The sequence below is a fragment of the Carassius carassius genome, chromosome 14 (assembly GCF_963082965.1).
Source record: "Carassius carassius chromosome 14, fCarCar2.1, whole genome shotgun sequence".
In the NCBI taxonomy this organism is placed as follows: domain Eukaryota; kingdom Metazoa; phylum Chordata; class Actinopteri; order Cypriniformes; family Cyprinidae; genus Carassius; species Carassius carassius.
Genome location: NC_081768.1, coordinates 30,305,802 through 30,330,135, shown reverse-complemented (window position 1 = coordinate 30,330,135; position 24,334 = coordinate 30,305,802). Strand labels below are relative to the sequence as shown.

The window sequence follows — 24,334 nt, the reverse complement described above, 5'->3', positions numbered from 1 at the left end:
ATCATTTTTAATAAGAACAACAACAAAACAACAACAACAGAACAATCTTAATTACATAAAGCAACCAGGGTTCTGGGGTCCACAAATTAAACCTATTTTTTTTCTTTTTTTCTTTGAAGAATGCCTTGGAAAACCTTGATATATGAGGTAAAAATTTGAATTTTTTTTTTATAAAGAAAATAATCGTTTTATTATTTTATAAATATTTTATATTTATAAAATCTCTATCCTTAATTCTTAATATAAATGACTGAAGTTGTGTAAATTAATTAGTTAAAAGTTTAAGATCCTTCAAGAACTCTCAGCTCTTATTTTAATTATTATTTTTAATATAGATATATATATATTTTTTATTATTTATTTTTTATTTTTTGCAACAAAATGGATGAGAAGCACTGGTGTAAGTTGCTGTCTTTAAACGCAAAATAAGTTCATGTCCCACAGAGAAAGAGAAAACAAAACCTGTAATGCATTATCAAAATAAAAAAATAAAAAATGTGAAGAGCAGTAGATTAAATATTCACAGTGGTTGGGATCTCAACTGTTTTCTTATGAAAAACGTGAGTCCCATTGACATGGAAGACAAAACAAGATCCAATCACACCAATCTGGTCTACAGCGCTCACCATAGACCTGCAAAAGCAAAGCTGCCGCTGTGATTTCTGGGTTCGCAGTCAGATCAGCTGATGGAAATGTCAAATATAAAGACAAACCCACCAGAAGACTCTGGCTCCCTCTACAGGCTTGAGTTTTGAAAACTCAGATCAACTGGCCTCGCCTCAGGTTTATGTATTTGCTGTGTGAAGCAATGTAGTTTTAAAGAGCTTAAGCCATTGAAAGCACATCTGTGAGGCAGAAACAAAGAACAAGTACAGATAATGGAGGTAGTCATAACACCTTTATCTTGACTGCTAAAACAACTAATACATGTACATACTGCTAAAATAGAACAGATGAATTATATATATATATATATATATATATATATATATATATATATATATATATATATATATATATATATATATATATACATAAATAAATTCTGGTCAAAAGTTAAATATAAACTTCTAGATGTTAATCTTCTGTTATCACCCTCAATGTTTCTGTTGGGCGATCTTTCTTCCATTAATTCAAAATAAACAAAAGCATTTTTCTTTACTTCATCCATACTTGGAAAAAAAAACACCTAAGCTGGAAGGATAGAACTAAGATATCTATTAAACAATGGTTAAACCTATTAATAGTTACTTTAACACTTGAGAAAATGACTGCCTCATGCAGAAATAAAATGACTGCAGTTGAGTTTGAAACATGAATCAAGGCATAAAATTAAGGTGTGGATAAATTGTATACTTGGTGACTTGCATTTAAGTTGTTAACTGAGTAAAGTGCTAAGGATTATGTTCTTTATATATTAAAATCTTTTTTTTGGTCTTGTTATGTGTTCAGCATGTGTGGTATTGTGTTGCTCATGTCTGTTCGGTATATGATTTATTTGTCTACATTGTATGTATATTGTATTGTATTATATTGTATATATTGTACCCTTTATCTTAATAAAAAAGACTACAATACAAAAAAAAAACAACGAGTGATTATTCCCTCCACTATTGACCAGAAAGAAAACTTGTTGACCAACAAGTGTTTTTTAAGCTGTTACTAAGAAACCTGCCTCTTAACAACATGTAAACTAAAAACATCTATGAAAGAAAGAAACAGCTTCATCATAATTAATATCTTAGTTTTCAAGTCAATAAAAATAGCTATGCCGTATTAGTTGTGAACTGTGATGACTAGTGTAACTCACATAAATAGTCCGTGTCTGCACAAATCTTGAAGTCTTGCAAGTTTCTCCATGAGAGCAGCGTGTGTCCCATAATAGACAAAGCCCACACAAATCCACAGGAAGATCACTCACCCACTGACTAACCAGACAAACACTGACCCACCAGACAAACACTGACAAACCAGACAAACACTGACCCACCAGACAAACACTGATTAACCAGACAAACACTGACCCACCAGACAAACACTGACTAACAGGACAAACACTGACTAACCAGACAAACACTGACTAACCAGACAAACACTGACCCACCAGACAAACACTGACTAACCAGACAAACACTGACCCACCAGACAAACACTGACTAACCAGACAAACACTGACCCACCAAACAAACACTGACTAACCAGACAAACACTGACCCACCAGACAAACACTGACCCACCAAACAAACACTGACTAACCAGACAAACACTGACCCACCAGACAAACACTGACTAACCAGACAAACACTGACTAACCAGACAAACACTGACTAACCAGACAAACACTGACCAACCAGACAAACACTGACTAACAGGACAAACACTGACCCACCAGACAAACACTGACTAACAGGACAAACACTGACTAACCAGACAAACACTGACTAACCAGACAAACACTGACCCACCAGACAAACACTGACCCACCAGACAAACACTGACTAACAAGACAAACACTGACTAACCAGACAAACACTGACTAACCAGACAAACACTGACCCACCAAACAAACACTGACTAACCAGACAAACACTGACCCACCAGACAAACACTGACTCACCAGACAAACACTGACCCACCAAACAAACACTGACTAACCAGACAAACACTGACCCACCAGACAAACACTGACTAACCAGACAAACACTGACCCACCAGACAAACACTGACTAACCAGACAAACACTGACCCACCAGACAAACACTGACCCACCAGACAAACACTGACTAACCAGACAAACACTGACTAACCAGACCAACACTGACCCACCAGACAAACACTGACCAACCAGACAAACACTGACCCACCAGACAAACACTGACTAACCAGACAAACACTGACCCACCAGACAAACACTGACTAACCAGACAAACACTGACCCACCAGACAAACACTGACCCACCAGACAAACACTGACTAACCAGACAAACACTGACCCACCAGACAAACACTGACTAACCAGACAAACACTGACCCACCAGACAAACACTGACCCACCAGACAAACACTGACTAACCAGACAAACACTGACCCACCAGACAAACACTGACCCACCAGACAAACACTGACTAACCAGACAAACACTGACCCACCAGACAAACACTGACTAACCAGACAAACACTGACCCACCAGACAAACACTGACCCACCAGACAAACACTGACTAACCAGACAAACACTGACCCACCAGACAAACACTGACTAACCAGACAAACACTGACCCACCAGACAAACACTGACTAACCAGACAAACACTGACCCACCAGACAAACACTGACTAACCAGACAAACACTGACCCACCAGACAAACACTGACCCACCAGACAAACACTGACTAACCAGACAAACACTGACTAACCAGACAAACACTTGCCCACCAGACAAACACTGACCCACCAGACAAACACTGACCCACCAGACAAACACTGACAACCAGACAAACACTGACTAACCAGACAAACACTGACTAACCAGACAAACACTGACCCACCAGACAAACACTGACCCACATTTCTGCTGCAGTACAATAACATGACAGAACACTATGTAATGCCTCTTAACAAACATCACATAATGCTGCATACACAAAAATAATGAATATATATGAAAATAAATGAAGGCAATACAGCTTTATGACCACATTCACAAAACATTACATTTTTTTTATATCTGCAATTTAATGCACAGATAAAGTGCCCTCCAAGAATGATTATTAACAGCATAAATCCTTGTAATTTCTTGTGGTGTGAATGCACTGTAGTTAATTGTAATTAAGAAATTATGTTTTTTTTTTCTGATTAATGACATATTTTTCAGGTTTACCTCACTAATTCCTTCATTTCCACACACACACCCACATCCACACACCAGTAATACTTCTTTTTTTTCTCAGACTATTTCATCAGACGTGGAGGTAAACTAAAGCTGATGCCTCCAATTTACTCTCACTCATTTTTAACACTTTATCTTTAACATTTTTAATTGATCTAATATTTTGAGGGCCTTTTGCTGCATTTTAAGTAAGCCTTTACCTGTACACTTCAGAAAAATATTTAAGTTACAAAATAAAATAATAATAATAATAATAATAATTATATATATATATATATATATATATATATATATATATATATATATATATATATATATATATATATATATATATATATATATATATACATCAGATCTAAGTTAATTATTCTACCCTATAGTTTGAAATAAACAAATATACAAACTTTAGATTTTTAATTTAATATAAAGACAGTTCATCTTTTTTAAATATCAGAAAATTAGATCAATTTACATCAAAAGTGTTCTAAATACCAGGTGAAATGTCAGCATGAATTAGTAAACAGGCCATTTCTAAATATGCTGAAATGAGTTTTTTTCTCAGTGTAGGCTACTTTATTGATCTAGTTAAAAAAAGAAAAAGAAAAAGAAAAGGAAAAAAATGATGTAAAAGCAGTGCAATACTTTTTTTTTCACTTTTTGTTGTGTGACACAATGCAGGCTATTGATGCAAGGTTATGTGGTGATTGCAGCATACTGAGCATACCGAAATGATGAATATTCATCAGTCACTCAAGTTATAACAACACTTGCGTCTTATTTTATGAGAATGTTGTGGATCCACTTCTGGTGTTCTCACGGGATATATTCTATTCTATTCTATTCTATTCTATTCTATTCTATTCTATTCTATTCTATTCGCCCCTTATGACAACGTCTCGAAGAGCAGTAACATTATACAATACAGTACAAGCAAGAAAATATATTTCGTTCTCTTTCGCCTGACGTAATGCGTATAAAGTTTGCATGACGCACTTCCGCAAACTTGGAGCGGAAGTTGTGTTGTTGTTGTGTCGTGGGGGTTGAGCCCGCCGGTTCGAGCCATTTATGATGCCTCGCTCGCTCTCTTTGTGTTTATATTCTGTGTGAAGCGGCGGGCTGGATGGCGTAGTCAGACGCGGTGGTTTTTCGTCGCATGTCGTCGTTATTTAAGGGTTTGGGCAGGGATGGATTCGCTCTTTGGGACCGCGGCGAACAACGGAGCCTCCGGCAGAAAAACCGCCAAAAGCGGCAGCAAAAAGTGCAAAAACCGCTCAGCACGATATCTGAAAGCAAGCAATAATCCGCCTTATCTACCTCCAGAGGTGAGTTTGCTCAAACACATCTGTCTGTTTTACAGCAAGCCGTCGCCTCTCTGCTTCCGTTTACCGCGTTTATTAACTTCTTTATTTAATTTCCTTCTGACACGGTTATATATTCTGTATATGTCAGGGCTTGTGACTGTAAATACAGTGATGGTGTTTAAGCATTGTGTGATGAAATGTTGATAACAAACTGTAAGTAAACCGTCATTACATTGTATAATGCCAATGTAGGAACCTCTTGGAGGTTTGAAGATATGTGTTCGGGTTATTACTGTAAATGTGCTAATAATAAGACAGCTGGAACATGTTAAAAGTAGCCTCTCTAGCAACTCAAAAATAGCTGAGCGCATTTCTACCCTGTAAACATTATAATATACATGAACTGAATAACCGAAACGGCAGCATAATGCATCTTTGATAGCACAAAATATATAAATATAAAGTAATGTAACACACAAATGTTGGAAATGCACCTCATACAAAGTCATGTTATTTAACTTATAAAACATAGCCTGTATTTACAGTAGAACTTTGTGTCTTTTAAAATATTTTGTAATTTTAAAAATATATGTAATATAATTTTTATGTTGTTGTGGCACATACATTTTAAAGGAAATATATATCTAATAACCTGTCCATTAATTTGAGTTTATGAAACTGCTTGAATTGGATTATAGCAGATATCAGTTTTGAGAGAATTCATGGTTTTGACTAGTTTTGTTTGGCTGGCTATAAAGGAGTTTCAATAGAAAGAAGGAACAAGACGTGTCCCTCCAGCGATCAGAGATGAGAGAGGAGTGTGATGAATCATTATTGTGTTTGTGGACTGATGAATGCTGATTCAGTCATGTTTCTTCTACACTGGACTCAGTAGCTAAACTTGTTGATCTCGATCTTTAGTATTTGAATCAAAACAAATGAATCATGACTAGGGCTATGTTCAACACCACGCTTTTGTTTGTTTTCCTTGGTCATTTTGCCTGTGCTTTTCAAATGTGATTTAACGCAGTGTGTCTGATCTCAAACGACGGTTAGAGTAGTAAGACGTGTATAGTAAGAGTCTATTCTGAATGAGCCAACGAATGTGTTGACTTTGTTAGCGGCGTCAGCGCAGCTCTTTCTCTTCTTTGTGTGTTGAATCCTGACCTGTGTGACTTTGAGCTCGGTTCAGCATTAACCCTGTCCTGTCTTTTGTTTCAGGCTGAAGAGGGAAACATTGAGTACAAGGTAAACACCTGCACAGATGTTCACCAAATATATCACCGAGCGCCTCAGATTTGGACATGAATGTTTGTTGAAAGAATAGAATATTTTGCATTGCTTTTTATTGATGCATAGGTTACCCATAATGCACTGTAAGTAGCTAGCAGTCTAAGTGTCTCCAGTGTTAATGCATGCAGCAGAAGATTAGAGCTTTTTATACACTACAGCTGCTGCCAGCAAAAAACCGTGCTGACACTCCCATCATTACAGCACTGGCGGTGTAATAGTTGTGTGTGTGGTGTGTGTTTAGCTGAAGCTGGTGGACCCCACGCAGTACCGCTTCGAGCACCTGGCCACACAGATGAAGTGGCGTCTGCAGGAGGGCCGCGGCGAGGCCGTGTATCAGATCGGGGTGGAGGACAACGGGCTGCTGGTGGGCCTGACAGAGGAGGACATGAAGGCCTCGCTCCAAACACTGCGCAGGATGGCTGAGAGGTACACACACACACACACCGGCCTCAGCTCACACTCATTCTGCGAGCTAATATTAACCTGACAAACTCATCTGGTCTCATAGTTATCAAATCAGATATCACAGGAGCATGCATACTGGCCTCAAAACAGTTACAAGAGAACGTTCTCATGCAGTCATAAAATGTGTGTCCATCTTAGTAGTATTAATTGTGATGCATATAAATCTCATACATATGCATATATATACAAATCCAAAGAGATTGAAATGTGACCTCAAAAAAGTAGTGCACTTAATTCTATTGATTGTGCACTTGTAGTTACATTTAAAAAGTATAAAAAAACACTTCTGCAGATAATTTTAATAAATAAAAGTTCACTTCATTACTGTCTTAATGCACTTAATACATATTTAAAAAGTGCACAAACATGTTTATATATATATATATATATATATAAATACATATTTAAAAAGTGCACAAACATGTTTATATATATATATATATATATATATATATGTATAAAGTCTTTTGTTTTAATAATCTTTTGTTGTGCTTTAAAGAAGTGTTGAATAATGTAAAAACTCATGTTAAGTACTTTATATTAATTTTAACCATAGTGTGTTATTTTTCATTGAAATTAATATATTTGAACTGTACTAAATTGCAAATAATTGTGTAATTACAAATGTGTTAAATACATGATAATGCATGTTTCAGTGAAAAGATATTAAGAGATATTATAGTTTATCATAAATGCCTGTTAGTACTTTCAGCAGTACTTTAACCATATTTCAAATATAATATGAAATTACATAAAAGATGTACTTAAGTGTGTCAAAAAGCACTCTGAAGTTCATCTAATTGGATTTTACATGCATTTAATGTTTAATTTAATTGCAGTTCAGTTTTCACTGAAGTCTATTCCTTTAAAGAGTGTCATTTCAGTCATTAGCACGCTTCTGAAGTGTGGTGCTTGTGGTGAGAAGGCTGCTGTGTTTGTGACTGGTTCGGTGAGGGTGACAGCCGCTGTGTGTGTGTGTGTGTGTGTGTGTGTGTGTTTAGGGTGGGTGCAGACATCACAGTTCTCAGAGAGCGGGAGGTGGATTACGAGTCGGACGAGCCTCACAAGATCGCTGAGGTGCTCATCAGGAAAGTGCCAGATGATCAGCAGGTAATCTCTGGTGTTTGTGTCATGTTCATCTGATGTGTCGGATGCTCTCTGGTGTGTGTTAATGGTGTTATGTGACGCGTCTGCAGTTCCTGGACCTGCGGGTAGCAGTGCTGGGTAACGTGGACTCAGGGAAGTCCACTCTGCTTGGTGTGCTCACACAAGGAGAGCTGGACAACGGGAGAGGAAGAGCGCGACTCAACCTCTTCAGACACCTTCATGAGATCCAGACCGGACGCACCTCCAGCATCAGCATCGAGATCCTGGGCTTTGACAGCAGAGGAGAGGTGAGAGCTGACCAGCTGTGTGCCTCAGACGGACTGAAGAGGGGGCTTTCCTGTGATCACACGTGTTCATTTCTACAATAAGATGTCAAGTTTCATTGTTGCCTGGCTGCTGTAAACAAACTAAGCTCAAAATGCGCCTAACCCCGTTTATAACAAGTTCTTACTTGCCTGGACAAGTTTGGGACGTGTCCCGATTTGTATTTTTGAGTATCCTTTCACTAATTACTGCCCACTAACTTCACCCCAAAGGTGTATGATGGATACATGGTTGCGGTTGCCAGATGTCAAGAGCTTAAATCCCCATTTGGAGTTATTTTCATAAAACATGTATTGCACATTGGCTTACTTATTTTGCCTGTCAACCATGCACACACACACACACACTCTCTCTACATTAGGAAAAAGAGCTCATGAAATTAAAATACAATATAAGCTGGAATATAAACTAAACTAAATGTAATACAGGCAGTGTGTTTTCTTCCATGCAGTCGTTTACTAAATTTGTGGGCAAACCATGTGAGTTGACCTGCTTTTAATTTGTGCTAATGTGAAATTGCAATAATATTAATAATAATGTAAAAATTTGTAACCATTTCATGCAGCTGTAGATTCTCATCCACATTAAATGTGAACGTTGCATGTGTATGTTATGCATCTGTCTGTTCTCATCTAGGTGGTGAACTACAGTGAGTCCCGAACGGCGGAGGAAATCTGCGAGAGTGCCTCTAAAATGATCACCTTCATAGACCTGGCAGGACACCACAAGTATCTCAAGACCACCATCTTTGGCTTAACCAGCTACTGTCCAGACTTTGCCATGCTCGTGGTCAGCGCCAACACCGGCATCGGTAAGATCTTCCAGCACGACTGACGTTGTGCCAGTAGGCTGCTGTTTGCTTGAGCCTGTTTATCTCAGATAGTGGCAGTCTGATAAATGTCAGGTCACAAATAGACCTCATGATGTTTTGACACGTCAATCCTGTTTTGTCAAATCAGCTGTTCTCCTGGATACTCAGTAATCCTAGCATATGATCTTATGTAATGCAGAGCGTCACTCTTAAGTGTTGCCCCCATTCCTTCGGTCTTCCATACCCCAAAATACCTCAGGGCTGCTCTGGTCCTGGACCACAGTGAGTCTTGAATGAAACTTTAGGGAAACTAGAGACGTGGCAGTCTAGTTGTGACTGCAAACCACAGGGCCGCCCATCTGCAGCCTGTAATTTACTCCTGTCCTGGTTTAATATGAAGAGACGGCTGTAAGCAGGCCATTTGTAGGTTAATTACACATCCCATACGCTGTCTGAATACTGGATTCTGATTGGCTGGCAGGTATCATGCAGTAAAACTGTTTATTGCACTGTATGTAGTTTGAAGTCAGTTTAATCACCGTTCTGTATGAATGCACTGCTTTAATTGATGCACACAAACGCACACACATCACTCGTAAACACACACACACAGAGAGAGAGAGAGCAAGTCTCGATCAGCTCCCTAGCTCGTGAATCAGTAGATTGTGTACTAGGGCTGTGCAATTAATCGAAAAAAACGATTCTATTTTGGCCTCCAACGATCATGAAAGTCCAATAATCGAAATAAAACGATTATTGTGCCTCATTCCGCCCCCTTTTGCAGCGCTGCGCTTTCGTTCCTCTATAAAAGCCCGATTTTCCGTGCAAATCAGTAAAATCATAAGCGCTCAGAGATGAACAGAACACGGACATTTAAAGTCATCTTTTAGCTCAAGGTGCATGCCTTAACAGTCAAATACACGCAAAAATGTGTCAAAATGCTGCGCTTGGTGATTATTCATGTATACATACATTCGTCAGTCATGTTATGAATGTAAAGAATTGAGAATAGGGGTGGGCGGATCGATCTAAATATCGATAGTATCGATGCCAACACTGGTATTAGTATCGGATCGATACAATTGTAATTGAATCGATATTTTAATTTAAATACATCTACGTTCATTATACTTTGCTCGTGTCTTCTACCTCTACAATCCTGAACAAACGCTGCTTTCACGTCCTGGCCCACTTTGCTACTCCTCCCCCTTCTGCTGCGATTCGTTGTTGTGTCGTCACGTGACTCACGGACACAACGCGCCGATGAGCAGCGAACAGAGTGAGCGATGCTGATAGCACATTGAAGTCCAGAAGGGGGGCTCAGGGAATGTAATTGCACAGGTATATTTGTGCTTTGTTTGTTCTTCAGTAATAATTGTGTGCACTTTATTTCATTTGCTTTTATAAACCAGAAAAAAGGGAGAGATTTTTTTATTCTTTTATTGTTTTTATTTTATTTTAAAAGGCTGTAAAGAATTCATTCTACAGTGCCTAATAACTAATAAGTTTGTGGACTTCAATACATTTATAAAAAATATTGCCTAAATAATTGATCATTCATCCACCTCAGAAATAATGACATAGACCTACTGCATTCCCCTACACAAATATTATTATTATTATTTATTTTTAAGTAAAAAGTATCGTATTGAAATCAGTATCGGCGATACTGACCCTACATGTATTTGGTATCGGATTGATACCAAATTTTGCAGTATCGCCCACCACTAGTTGAGAATGAAAATATGCATGTAACAGTAATTTGGATTCGTGCTGCTCTTTAAGTGACAGCGGGCTATATTTTATTTTACATTTGATTATTCATTTACATGAACCTTTTCATATAAACTGCAATAAATAAAAAAGTAATGACAAACTTAAACTGAAATGACACATTAATAATAATTGGTATAGTGAATAAATGAAATAATCATAATGCTTGAGACTTGCATAAAAAACCCCCCACTAAAGCACAGTTTGTTTAATTTGTATGTATTTATTCTATTGTATTTTTTCCTTTGCTTTTTTATTACTGACAGTTTAATTATTTTCAATACTTTGAGGACTTTTTGTTTGTTTGAAATTCCTCTGGTCTCTACAATGTAGATGTCATAGCAAGTAAAGTCTGCTTTATTGTCAGTTCTTCCACATGTACAGTACATACATACAGAGAATTGAAATTGTGTTACTATCAGACCCTTGGTGCATACAGATAACATTATATACAGATAATAAAATAGAAAGTACAACTATACAAATAAGTCATGTAAAAAGAAAGATAAGTAAAGCAGCACATAGTAGATAGAGTGCAAACCAGTGAAGAAACAGTGCTGATATAATGATTGTAGCAACCTTAAATCACAGGAAATATATATTTGATATGTATCACTATCTTTAAATAAATCACTCATATAAAGTTTTGCTCATATGGCCCCCTCATGATCGTGTTAAATAATCGTGAAAAAAATAGGTCTGTCCTCGACTAAATATTTTTCTGGTCGACTAGTAGTCGATCATTTGAAGCATTAGTCGACTAATCACATGTTGATTTAATAATCTATTTAAATGATTATAATGAGCCTTTAATTGCCTACAAAGCCTAATAAGTGCTTAGGCACACTCATAACACTTGCCACAGCGCTCCAGCAGAAACTATGATTATGAATGTGTCAGGGAAAGACATTAACGAGGCTGCATTAACATTGTAATGATTCACTTATAAACTAGTGTTTTTGGTTTCGGTTTAAGAGATGAACTCGGCGACACTGACTCGTCCTCTCTGCAGTAGTGGATGCATTTCACTTGGATTACATAATCTGAGAATATTTGTCTTCCATTTAAATTGGTTCATTTGAAAGTACACATTTCACTCTCTATGTATAGATCAATTTTTAATGTCTGTAAGCCAAAAGAGGTTCAGGGCAGAGGGAAAGAGAGAAATCACACACTCATAGACTGGAGTAAGTGTGCTTACCAAAGTGACTTGAAGCAGCGCCGCACTTCAATCATTGTTTGATATCAAAGCATCGCGAGAGCTACAGAGAGCAGATGGCTCTGCATGCTTCTAATCTCTCGCAGTACTTTGAAGTTATACGTCGATCGATCTGCACACTATGCACTATACCGGTGTGAAAAAAATCCTTGATATGGATTTTGCTGTACTGTAAATACCGTTATAAATTCATAAATTCAAATTTTGCATTCAATTTGGTACTCTTCGCAAATTTGAACACATGCAACAATAAAGAGTCGAGGCTGAATGTTTTTGTCCTCTGTGTGCAACGCCACACTTCACAGGCATTAGACCTTCATGCACATCTTTGAAGGAGAACATGATGCCCTGTCTGCAACATGACTCCAGCGCGCTTAAATTATGCAAGAGCAGACGGAGGCGGCGGTGTACAGTGTCTACTGCGCCTCTCTGAGTTTGACTTTCCATAAGCAAATCCAGGCAAACACAGGCATGTCCAGCTCTCCAATCATTAACCTCAGAAGACGGCTGGACTTTGGACAGATTTTACTGCTCTGCCACACAGGCAGCTGGACATGCTCTGGTCTCTGTGAATCAGCTGGGAGTTTGAGGAAGGCATGTCAGTGACACATGACAGATGACTTGCTAAGGCTTATCACACGCCTACATAAGTCACATTCTGATAAGGGTTTTGCCGGCCGAGGCCATCAGCTGGAAGAAACCCCAGCAAACATAAACACTCCTCACTGACTGAGTCCCATTAGAGACTAACAGCGCTGACTGAGCTGATGCTGTTGTGTCAGTCAGGCTGATCAAACACACACACTCTGTTACTGAACACTGGACCTAATCCTTATCTCACATATGAGTGTTTCACTTTCACTTGAGTGTATCGCTGGGATCCCTGGCTCAGCGAAGCATGATTAATTACGCTCAGATGTTATGTCTTTGTAAAGGTGTCAATTCTGAAATACTGACTCTAAACACAATTAAAATGTTGGTTGCATTTGATTTTAAAGTACTGTGTAATAGACGGCATCTAGGAGTAGTTTCAGAGTAATACAGATGTTATCTAGTAAGGTAATTGCAATAGAATTATTTCTATAGCGCTTAATACAATACAGATTGTAAGCTTCTAAGATGAGGCAGAGACAAAGTAGCAGCTGTAGTGAGAGAGTGTTGTTATTCAACTGGAGTCAGTGGATTCAGTTCATTAATTCAATTCAATTCAAGTTTTTCAATTCAAGTTTATTTGTATAGCGCTTTTTACAATACAAATCGTTACAAAGCAACTTTACAGAAAATTATGTTTCTACAATATTTAGTAGTAGCTAGTAGTTTGTGCACGTTTGACAGGATTTTAGAAAAATAAAAATAATAATAATAATACAAGACGTAGTCAGCTAGATGATTAACTATCAATATTATTAATTAATAGTAATTATATGATGCAGTCACACATGTAGCAATAATTGTTAGTTCTGTTTGTTGATTCAAGGTTAGGATCATCTGGGGTCCTCTGAGGGTCAGCATCATCTCTTCTCAGGTGTTCTGGATCCAGACTGGAGCTTGTGTAAATCCTAGTTACATCCCGTGGCAAAACATAGAAACAAGATAGAGACATCATTAGCATAGCTGCTGATCCAACAAAGTAAAATTAGTTTAACCCAAGCTAAAGAATAAAAATGCAGATGCAACTACACTCACAATTTAAGAGATACATTATTCGAATGCTTGGCGAAAGAGATGCGTTTTTAATCTAGATTTAAACAGAGAGAGTGTGTCTGAACCCCGAACATTATCAGGAAGGCTATTCCAGAGTTTGGGAGCCAAATGTGAAAAAGCTCTACCTCCTTTAGTGGACTTTGCTATCCTAGGAACTACCAAAAGTCCAGCGTTTTGTGACCTTAGGGTGCGTGATGGGTTGTAGCGTGGTAGAAGGCTAGTTAGGTAAGCAGGAGCTAAACCATTTAGGGCCTTATAGGTAAGTAATGATAATTTGTAACAGATACGGAACTTAATAGGTAGCCAGTGCAGAGACTGTAAAATTGGGGTAATATGATCATATTTTCTTGACCTGGTAAGGACTCTAGCTGCTGCATTTTGGACTACCTGTAGCTTGTTTATTGACGAAGCAGGACAACCACCTAGAAGTGCATTACAATAGTCCAGTCTAGAGGTCATGAATGCATGAACTAGCTTTTCTGCATCAGAAACAGATAACATGTTTCGTAGCTTGGCAATGTTTCTAAGATGGAAGAATGCAGTTTTTGTAACATTGGAAATATGATTTTCAAAAGACAAATTGCTGTCTAATATAACACCCAGATTTCTGACTGTAGAGGAAGTAACAGTACATCTGTCTAGTTGCAGATTGTAATCTACAAGATTCTGTGTGGTGTTTTTTGGTCCAATAATTAATATCTCTGTCTTATCCGAATTTAATTGGAGAAAATTATTTGTCATCCAATCTTTTACATTTTTAACACACTCTGTTAGCTTAGATAATTGGGAAGTTTCATCTGGTCTCGTTGAGATATATAGCTGAGTATCATCAGCATAACAGTGGAAGCTTATTCCGTATTTTCTAATAATATTACCAAGGGGCAACATGTATATTGAAAATAGAAGGGGACCTAGGACGGATCCTTGTGGCACTCCATATTTTACTGATGATAAATGAGATGACACCCCATTTAAGTAAACAAAATGGTAGCGATCGGACAGGTAGGATCTAAACCATCTTAGAGCCTGCCCTTGAATACCTGTATAGTTTTGTAATCGATCTATGAGTATGTCATGATCTATGGTGTCGAACGCAGCACTAAGATCAAGTAAGACTAGAAATGAGATGCAGCCTTGATCTGACGCAAGAAGCAGGTCATTTGTACAATTTTAACAAGTGCAGTTTCTGTGCTATGGTGGGGCCTAAAACCTGACTGAAATTCTTCATACAGATCATTTTTATGCAGGAAGGTGCTCAATTGAGCAGACACAACTTTTTCTAAAATTTTAGACATAAATGGAAGATTTGAAATAGGCCTATAATTTGCCAGTACACTAGGATCTAGTTTTGGTTTCTTAATAAGAGGCTTGATAACCGCCAGCTTGAATGGTTTTGGGACGTGACCTAAAGATAACGACGAGTTAATGATATTGAGAAGCGGTTCTTCGGCTACAGGTAACAGCTCTTTTAGTAATTTAGTGGGTACAGGATCTAATAAACATGTTGTTGGTTTAGATACAGTGATAAGTTTATTTAGCTCTTCCTGTCCTATATTTGTAAAGCACTGCAGTTTATCTTTGGGTGCGATGGATGAAACTGAAGTGTTAGACGCTGTAGAATCTACATTCGCTATTGTATTTCTAATGTTATCTATTTTATCAGTGAAGAAATTCATAAAGTCATTACTATTTAACGTTGGTGGAATATTTGAATCAGGTGGCGTCTGGTAATTTGTTAATTTAGCCACTGTGCTAAATAAAAACCTTGGATTGTTTTGGTTATTTTCAATGAGTTTGTGTATATGCTCTGCCCTAGCAGTTTTTAGAGCCTGTCTATAGCTGGACATACTGTGTTTCCATGCAATTTTAAAAACTTCCAAGTTAGTTTTTCTCCATTTGCGTTCAAGACTACGAGTTACTTTCTTGAGAGAGTGAGTATTACTGTTATACCATGGCACAGTAAGTTTTTCTCTAACCTTTTTCAATTTGATGGGGGCAACAGCTTCTAATGTATTAGAGAAAATAGTGCCCATGTTGTCAGTAATTTCGTCTAATTCATGTGTATTTTTGGGTACAAATAGCAGTTGAGATAGATCAGGCAGGTTATTTGCGAATCTGTCTTTGGTGGCTGGAACAATAGTTCTGCCCAGACGGTAACGCTGAGACATATAGTTAATATCAGTTATACGCAGCATGCACGATACAAGGAAATGGTCTGTAATATCATCACATTGGGGTACAATATCTATAGCAGTAAGATCGATTCCATGCGATATAATTAGATCTAGTGTATGATTAAAACGATGAGTGGGCCCGGTGACATTTTGCTTGACTCCAAAGGAGTTTATTAGGTCAGTAAACGCAAGTCCTAATGTATCATTTGCATTATCAACGTGAATATTAAAATCTCCCATGATTAGCGCCTTATCAACTGTAACTAGAAGGTCTGAGAGGAAATCTGCAAATTCTTTTAGGAATTCTGTATACGGCCCTGGTGGTCTATACACAGTAGCCAGAGCAAGAGATACATTAGATTTCTTTTGCATGTCTGACAGTGTAACATTTAGCAGAAGTATTTCAAAAGAGTTAAACCTGTATCCTGTTTTCTGGGTAACATTGAGAATATCACTATATATTGTTGCAACACCTCCTCCACGACCAATCTGACGGGGCTCATGCTTATAACAGTAGTTTGGTGGAGTCGACTCATTTAGACCAAAATAATCATTTGGTTTTAGCCAGGTTTCAGTCAAGCAGAGTACATCAAAACTATTTTCTGTGATCATTTCATTTACAATAACTGCTTTGGGTGTGAGTGATCTAATATTTATGAGCCCAAACTTTAAAAATTGTTTTTGTTCATTTACTTTACATTTTTCTGGTTTAATTACGATAAGATTTTTTCTAGATCCTACATTATATTTTGACCTCACTATTCGGGGAACAGACACAGTCTTAATAGATTGTACAGCGCAAGTACTTTTATCATTTAAGCGGGTGGAACAAAACTCATCATAATAGTTATTTGAGAATTGTCTTACTAGTCACATGGAGCAAAGTGTCCTGGAGATGTTGTCAGAGAGCAGCTCAGCTCCGACTCTGCTGGGGTGCAAGCCATCAGCGCGAAACAGCCTAGGACGCTCCCAAAAAAGATTCCAGTTATTAACAAATAGCAGTTTCTGTTCTTTACACCATGACAGCAACCATTCATTTAAAGCAAAAAGTCTACTGAACCTTTCGTGTCCTCGTCGATACGTGGGCAGTGGTCCTGACACGATGATCGTCGCCGCGGGCATCGTGCTGCGAACCGTCTCGATCAGGCTGCTGAAGTCCCTCTTCAGCGTCTCCGTCTGCCGCAGCGTGGTGTCGTTAACCCCGGCGTGAAGCACGACCGCTCTGGGGCTCTCGTCGACCTTCAGGATCGCGGGTATCTGCGCAGAAACATCGAGAACACGAGCACCAGGCAAACAATGAGTGTGCACTTTACCTTCGGCTAACGTAGCACTTACGTGTCGGACGATGGAGTCTCCGATGATCACAGCGTCGCGTACTGTCTCGCGGAGGGGAGCGAAGCGGTTCCGGATGGAGATGTCGAAGGCAGGAGGGGGAGAAGTCGTCGCCCGGGACCCGGCTCGCGTCCTCCGCTGTGGATGCACCCAGGGTCCGTGGTGTCCCGGCGTCGCAGTGAAGGACATCTGGGAAGATCGCGTCCTGGTTGCACCGGGCCTGTGCAGAGAAACACACGGAGTAGACGTGGTGGGACTGTTAACAGCACGCTGTATACTTACCCCGGACTTGTGAGCGTCAGCCCGGGATGATTCCAGCGCGGTTCTCCGCTCTCTCAGCTGGGCCTGCCTCACCTCCAGGTCGCGAATCTGCTTTCCCACGGCCTCGAGCTCGATCTGCACAGAGTGGAGACATTCATCCGCCATTAAAGCAAGTAACAGTGAGTACAGCAGTGGTAATGTGTGTGAATAGAGTATTAGCAATGTTAGCGCAGTTAGCTGCAACCACGCCGCTGATGCTAACGGGTTAAAAGCTAATAGCGGACCCGGGAGATCAAAATAAAACTAGTGATAGCGAGGCGCTCTGATTGTTTTTGTTGTAGAATACAATAGAGGATATATTCACACGTTATATAAACGGAAACGATGATGTATACAATTGTTTTTTGAGTTAAAAATAGTCAATGAAAAGAATATAGTGACGGAGCTCAAACGCAGTACAGCCGCCAACAACCTGAACATAGTGCATTAAACTGAACATAGTGCATGGTACGTACATGCAAAACAGAACTAGAATACAGCACTGCCAAAATATTAATAATAATTAGTTCTGTCAAACGATTAATCGCATCCAAAATAAAGTTAATACATATGAGCGTGTACTGTGTATATTTATTATGTATAAATACAAACACATGCATGTGTGCACATTTAAGAAAATATGCTATTTTTATATATTAAATATAACATTTATGCATTTAGCATACGCTTTTATCCAAAGCGACTTACAGTGCATTCAGGCTATACATATTTTTTTTAACAGTATGTGTGTTCCCTGGGACTTGATTTGGTTTTAATGGCTATTGGCAGCCCCACTTAAAGGTACAAACCACCACCTACACCCAGACACCAGCATAACAGCTGACAGAAAATAAGGGTCAGGCTCATACCGTTTGGATAAAACAGGTTTATTCTGTTTACCTACTTTTCAGGATTGGGGAAATATCTAATTTATCAAACCACAGTAAAAAAAAAGATAAAGTTGATCCACTGAAGTTCTTACAGGAAACTCCTCTGAATTTAGCGATCATTAATACCTGGATTTTAAAACTTTTGCCAAGTTTGTAAACCGTTATCATATACTTATAGATTGAGGATCACACCGAACACAACAAACTTGAACAGAAAGAGACACAACTGAAAACAATGTTATAAAATTGACTCAAAATATCAAATATTGTCTGATTTTCTCTGACTTCATGAAATCATATTCTAAAACAACAACAACAAATCTTGTAAATCAGAGAAACCTCTCTGCAGCAGTGTAATTCAGACGTTCAGAGTTCGCAATCACAGACGTTTCGAGTGGACTACACTGTTCTGTTTGTGGTTCTCTAGCTTGCTTGCTATTAATATCTCAAACAAAAACTCAATATCTTTAAAGAAGTGCTGCCACAAACCTGGTTTTGATTCCTGAAAGGTCATTTTCACTGGTTCCTTTTAATTTTTTTGTGTCCAGTGTGTTTCAGTCTCTAAAGATGCAATACTGACCGGATCAGAGTTTACAACTGAAATGATTGCTCTGCCTCATGTCTCCATGTAAGATGTGTACTCTGTCTCTTCTCTCAGCGGGGACGACCCGAGAGCACCTGGGTCTGGCCATGGCTCTGAAGGTGCCCATCTTCATTGTGGTGAGTAAGGTGGACCTGTGCACCAAAGGCACCGTGGAGCGCACCGTCCGACAGCTGGAGCGCATCCTCAAGCAGCCGGGCTGCAACAAAGTGCCCATGCTGGTGTCCTCCACAGACGACGCCGTCACAGCCGCCCAGAAGTTTGCACAGTCACCCAGGTACAGAGTTAGACAGAGGACACAGCCGTGATGTTTTCATGATTCTGAATCTGTCGTCTTCCTTGTCCTCCTGCAGCATCACCCCTATCTTCACCCTGTCCAGTGTATCAGGGGAGAGTCTGGATCTGCTGAAGGTCTTCTTTAATATTCTACCTCCCCTCAGCAACAGCAAAGAGCAGGAGGAGCTCATGCAGCAGCTCACCGAGTTTCAGGTACAGCTGTACACTTCACACACGGCCCTCATTAACCATATCCAGCAACAGAGCTGCTCTTTGAAAGTTCTCTAAACATTGATTGAATATTGAAGAACTTACATTTGAGACCAGATTTGACCAGTTATTTGTTTTGTATTTGAAATCTTGAATGGCTGATTCTGATGATGTTCTGATGATGCTGTGCAAAGTATTTTCAGGTCTCAGATAATAGCTGGAATTATTTCCATGTTTCTAACCCAGCAATATTGTGTTACTGATTATGAATGATTATCAACCCAAATTGGGTAAAATCATCCCAGCTTCTTGACTAAAGAAACAAACAAACATTGTGTTTTCAGTGTCCGTCTCGTTCATGAGTTTGTGTGTGTCGTGATCCTGTAGGTTGACGAGATCTACACAGTGCCAGATGTGGGGACAGTAGTTGGTGGGACTCTTTACAGGTGCGTCCTCGTCTCTTTCCTCTTGTCTCTGGCGTCCAGTGAGACGATATTAGTGTCTAATAGCGGTGGGACACTACACAAACATGATGGTTTGGCACACACCTCTGTTTGACATCACTGTTTGGTATGGTTTCGGTCGCGCCACATCAAAGAGTGCCAAAATCACATTTATTGCTTGAATTTGAAAGATAAGACTTTGGCCCGTGCAGTGGTTAAAACAACTCTGTACACATGAGCCATACAGGATATGTGTAGCGTTCCACTCTGTGTGTGCAGTGGGATCTGCCGCGAGGGCGAGCAGCTGGTGGTGGGACCCACAGACGACGGGGAGTTTCGTGAGCTGACCGTGTGCAGTATCCAGAGGAATCGCTCCGGGTGCAGGGTGCTGAGAGCTGGACAGGCCGCCACTCTGGCGCTGGGAGATTTCGACCGTTCACTTTTACGAAAGGTGAGCTTGTCTATCACTGTCTGGACTGTAGAGGCCAATGGACTGGGTTCAACAGTGAGCTGTTATTCTACAATCATTGATTGTCCATAGAGAATGACTTGTGTAAAGCATATAAAGCTGTTGTTTTCTGGCAGGGAATGGTGATGGTCAGCCCGGAGATGAACCCCACTATCTGCTGGCGCTTTGAGGCTGAGATCGTTTTACTCTTCCATGCCAAAACTTTCCACAAGGGCTTCCAGGTGACGGTGCATGTGGGCAACGTTAGACAGACGGCTACAGTCGAGGCTCTGCAGGGAAAGGTGAGTCTTCTCCATCTTGTCTGACTGATAGATGACTGAATAAACTGTGTCTGTCCATCTGTTGGTCTGGAAGTCTATATTACTAGATGTTTGTGTATCTTTCTAGCTTATGTAGATAGCTAAACAGCTCGTTGGCTGTCTGTTGTTGGTTTGTCCTGTATCTGTAGTAGGCTGTTTCTTGTATTTTAGACCCAAAGCCTTCGAACAGATATGCCTGAAATAGTGCTTTGTGTTTTATGTGTGCAATAGCTGGTAATTATATTCTTCATTTATTAAATCAGTACCCCTCCCCCAGAAAGAAACCAGATCAGTCTGTCTGTATCCTCCCATCTGTCTCTGCAGGACGAGCTGCGCACCGGTGAGAAGGCCGTGGTGCGCTTCAGGTTCATCAAACACCCTGAGTATCTGAAGGTGGGCGCCAAGCTGCTCTTCAGAGAGGGAGTCACCAAAGGCATCGGCCAGGTCACCAAACTACAGCCTGCATCACAGCACCCATCCAAAACACCCCAGAGTCAGTCCTGTGAAGCTTGAACACGGCCGCCACTTCAGTGGAGCTTGGTCGCACAGACCTCCACTCGTAGTGCCTTTAACTCGGTTTACAGTCATCCAGACATCATCTATGCTTTCAGCATTCAGACAGCACTGAATAACACTGTCTGCCTTTATAATGACAGTTATTCACTAACCAAAGGACAGAGATCAAGTTTAAAGACATCCGTTTTTTCTTTAGCTAGTTTTGTCGTTTTTATTACCGATGTCAATGAAAAATCTCGTGGCAGCTACAGTCGTGAGTCAAATCATCGCTCTGCTGTACCAAACGTCAGAAAGCCACCTCGCTGATGTCTTTTGATTTGTTTTAGGGTTTTCTAAAGAGGTTTTTTACTCAAGCTTTAACAGCACAGGCTTTCGATCTCTGCTAGAAGTCACCAAGTGTTCCTGCGTTCCTTGTGACGCTCCAGAAGTCAATCGGCCTCGACCTGAAGCCAGCGTCTGTTTCTGCCTGCACTCCAGTGCTCTGGTAGCTCAGGAAAGCATTACGTTCACACATCACTGATTATGCAAAGCAGTCTGTATTCCTGCTCTATCGCGCTTTCTCTCTTGGGTCACTAGTATAGTGAGCTACACTGAACACTTGGTTTGGTGCTAACGCTTTTGATTGGTTGTTTTTAGATGTTTGTTAGCTAGCGCTGTCCTGTAACCATCACATGCATGTTGGTCTCAGTACTGAAACACATATCAGGACACGTTCATGCTCGGGTTTCTACTATATCACTGTTCTGTGTGCAATTTTAGAAGTAAAAAAATGTATTTGAACCAAAAAAAAAGTACATTTATATAGAATGTTAGGGAATTCTGGATGTTTTAGTTCCTTAGATTTCTTACGCATTTTTTGAGTGACGTCTCATTTTACACCGAATGTCACTTTTCTGGCTTTACATGCTAATGTTTATTTTTTTTAGAATTTTAAAAATATTTTAGCCTTATTTTTTGGTGAATTTGAATATTTATGTACAAATGTGTTTGTATATTGTGATGTACATAAATAAAGTTTATTAAGGTTTACTCCTGACAGTGATTTCATTATTTGAGCTGGTCTCTTGAGCCTGTTGTCTGTAGATTTGGGCTAAAATGAAAGCTGATCAACTCGAACTCAAACAGGACAACTGATGATTTACATCTGTATCACATCAGTTTGTCTGCTACATGGACCTCACTTCAGAATTATTTAAATATGAGCAAAGAATCCTGTAAAAATAGATTTGCTTTATTCTTTTGACCTTTCATTCAAAAAAAAAAAAAAATCTAACATTTCTTTGAAGTAAAATAATTCAAAGTGTGTGGGGGAACCCTTTTTTTTCCAACAGTGGCACACAGTTATTAGGAATGTTTGTTTGTAGGTAAGGAATTCCACAACCCCACTACTCTAACTGAAAAGGCTTTTTGCCCAAAGGCTGTTTTTCTGTACTGCGGTATCAAATCTCCCCTGGCAGATGCTCTAGTCCACCTGTACTTCCGTTATGGGTCACGCATCCCTGAAAAGGGGGTGGAGCAAGATTATGAATAATTTTGTACATCAGGCACACATCAATATAAAATACAAAATTATTAAAACTTAAAAAATGTAACCTTTTCAAAATAGTACAATGATGGTAGTCCCTTGGTTTTTTTATCTAACACTTTCATGATTTGTTTATGAAGGGAGAACACAGGCCTAAGTGTAGTTACATCTGCTTGTGACCATGTTGTTATACAATACGACTAGTGAGGGAGAATCAGAGTATGTACTAGAAGAAGTGCAGCTGATTCAGAGAGTTGGTGCCTGATGTTTTTAAAATTATTCAAATTAAATTTAACATTATTTATAACCCTTTTTACTTGATTTTTAAAAGAAAGGTCTATTATTATTCCTAAATATTTAACATGTGTCACAAATTTGATTGCTTCATTAAATATTATATCTGGATTTACAGAGTTTTGTTTTCGTGCAGTGAAATACGTGCATACAGTTTTACTTACATTTAGAGACAAACAAGTCTCATTCAACCAATTTGAGACTCTTACCATTGCAGATGACAATTTGTTTGCAACTGGTTCTTTAGTTCTTGCATGAGTAAAAAGCACAGTATCATCTGCATACATTATAACATTTACACCTGGACATACTTGAGGCAGATCATTAATATGAATTCTAAATAAAATCGGTCCTAAAATTGACCCCTGAGGAACCCCCATAGGACAACTAGCAAATGAGGAGCATTTATCAGCCACTCTTGTGCATTGACTTCTATTACTGAGGTATGATTTCATCCACATCAAGGCAGCATCTGATAAATTAAAATTCTGAAGTTTTGACATTAAACAGTTATGATTCACTGTGTCAAATGCCTTTGCTAAGTCTAAAAACACAGCTCCAACACCACCACCTTTGTCATGTGTTCTCCAAATAAAGTGATAAAAGTGAAAAACAATGCAAATCCACTTTTAACAGATTTCTTTGCTCATATGTACCAAGGGGACCAGTACTTCTGGGCTCAACTGTCCATCTCTCAAGAAAGATCTTGAATTTGATCTGTAGTTCAAAATGAGAAAACATTTCAAAAGACATCATGACATCCCAGTTTCACGCTGGTGGGAAGATTGTGTTTCAGTCATGATGTGTTGCCCTCTAGTGATGTGAAGAAAATAATGACAAAACTATTCAGGATGTTGCATGTGCCTTTTATAAGGAACAGTTGACCCGCAAAAAAATAACATTTGCTGAAAGTGTCCTCACACTTATACAGTGCCTTGCAAACGTATTCATACAACTTAATTTTTTCCACATTTTGTTATGTTGCTCCCTTTTGTTAAACTGTTTGAATTACTATTTTTCACCACATCAATCTACACTCCATACACCATACTGACAAAGCAAAAACATAATTGTCATTACTTCTTAAATGTATTAAAATATAAACCCATAAAAAATAATT

At 39.0% G+C, this 24,334-nt stretch overlaps 1 protein-coding gene and 1 long non-coding RNA gene across 2 annotated transcripts; one reads left to right on the top strand and one right to left on the bottom strand.

Moving 5' to 3' along the window:
• Positions 1–4,883: 4,883 nt before the first annotated feature.
• On the top strand, positions 4,884–21,472 carry LOC132157478 (GTP-binding protein 2-like). Its single transcript, XM_059566836.1, has 12 exons — positions 4,884–5,210; positions 6,411–6,437; positions 6,724–6,908; positions 7,949–8,057; positions 8,144–8,341; positions 9,015–9,189; positions 19,240–19,459; positions 19,536–19,671; positions 20,056–20,114; positions 20,391–20,562; positions 20,697–20,861; positions 21,204–21,472. Exons 1-12 carry the CDS (start codon positions 5,073–5,075, stop codon positions 21,390–21,392), a joined length of 1,773 nt encoding a protein of 590 aa, XP_059422819.1. The 5' UTR covers positions 4,884–5,072; the 3' UTR covers positions 21,393–21,472.
• An 835-nt stretch (positions 21,473–22,307) lies between these two features.
• On the bottom strand, positions 22,308–22,626 carry LOC132157480 (uncharacterized). The gene is made up of 2 exons (XR_009437554.1): positions 22,507–22,626; positions 22,308–22,472 (listed from the first exon to the last, which is right to left on the bottom strand). It is a non-coding gene; the product is annotated as an uncharacterized LOC132157480 (long non-coding RNA).
• Positions 22,627–24,334: the final 1,708 nt, after the last annotated feature.

Excerpts from the sequence above, each read along its gene's own strand:
- LOC132157478 (XM_059566836.1), top strand. The coding sequence starts at position 5,073 with ATGGATTCGCTCTTTGGGACCGCGGCGAACAACGGAGCCTCCGGCAGA. Across the intron at positions 8,058-8,143 it reads AAGTGCCAGATGATCAGCAG|TTCCTGGACCTGCGGGTAGC; the intron begins GTAATCTCTGGT and ends ACGCGTCTGCAG. Across the intron at positions 19,460-19,535 it reads AAGTTTGCACAGTCACCCAG|CATCACCCCTATCTTCACCC; the intron begins GTACAGAGTTAG and ends GTCCTCCTGCAG.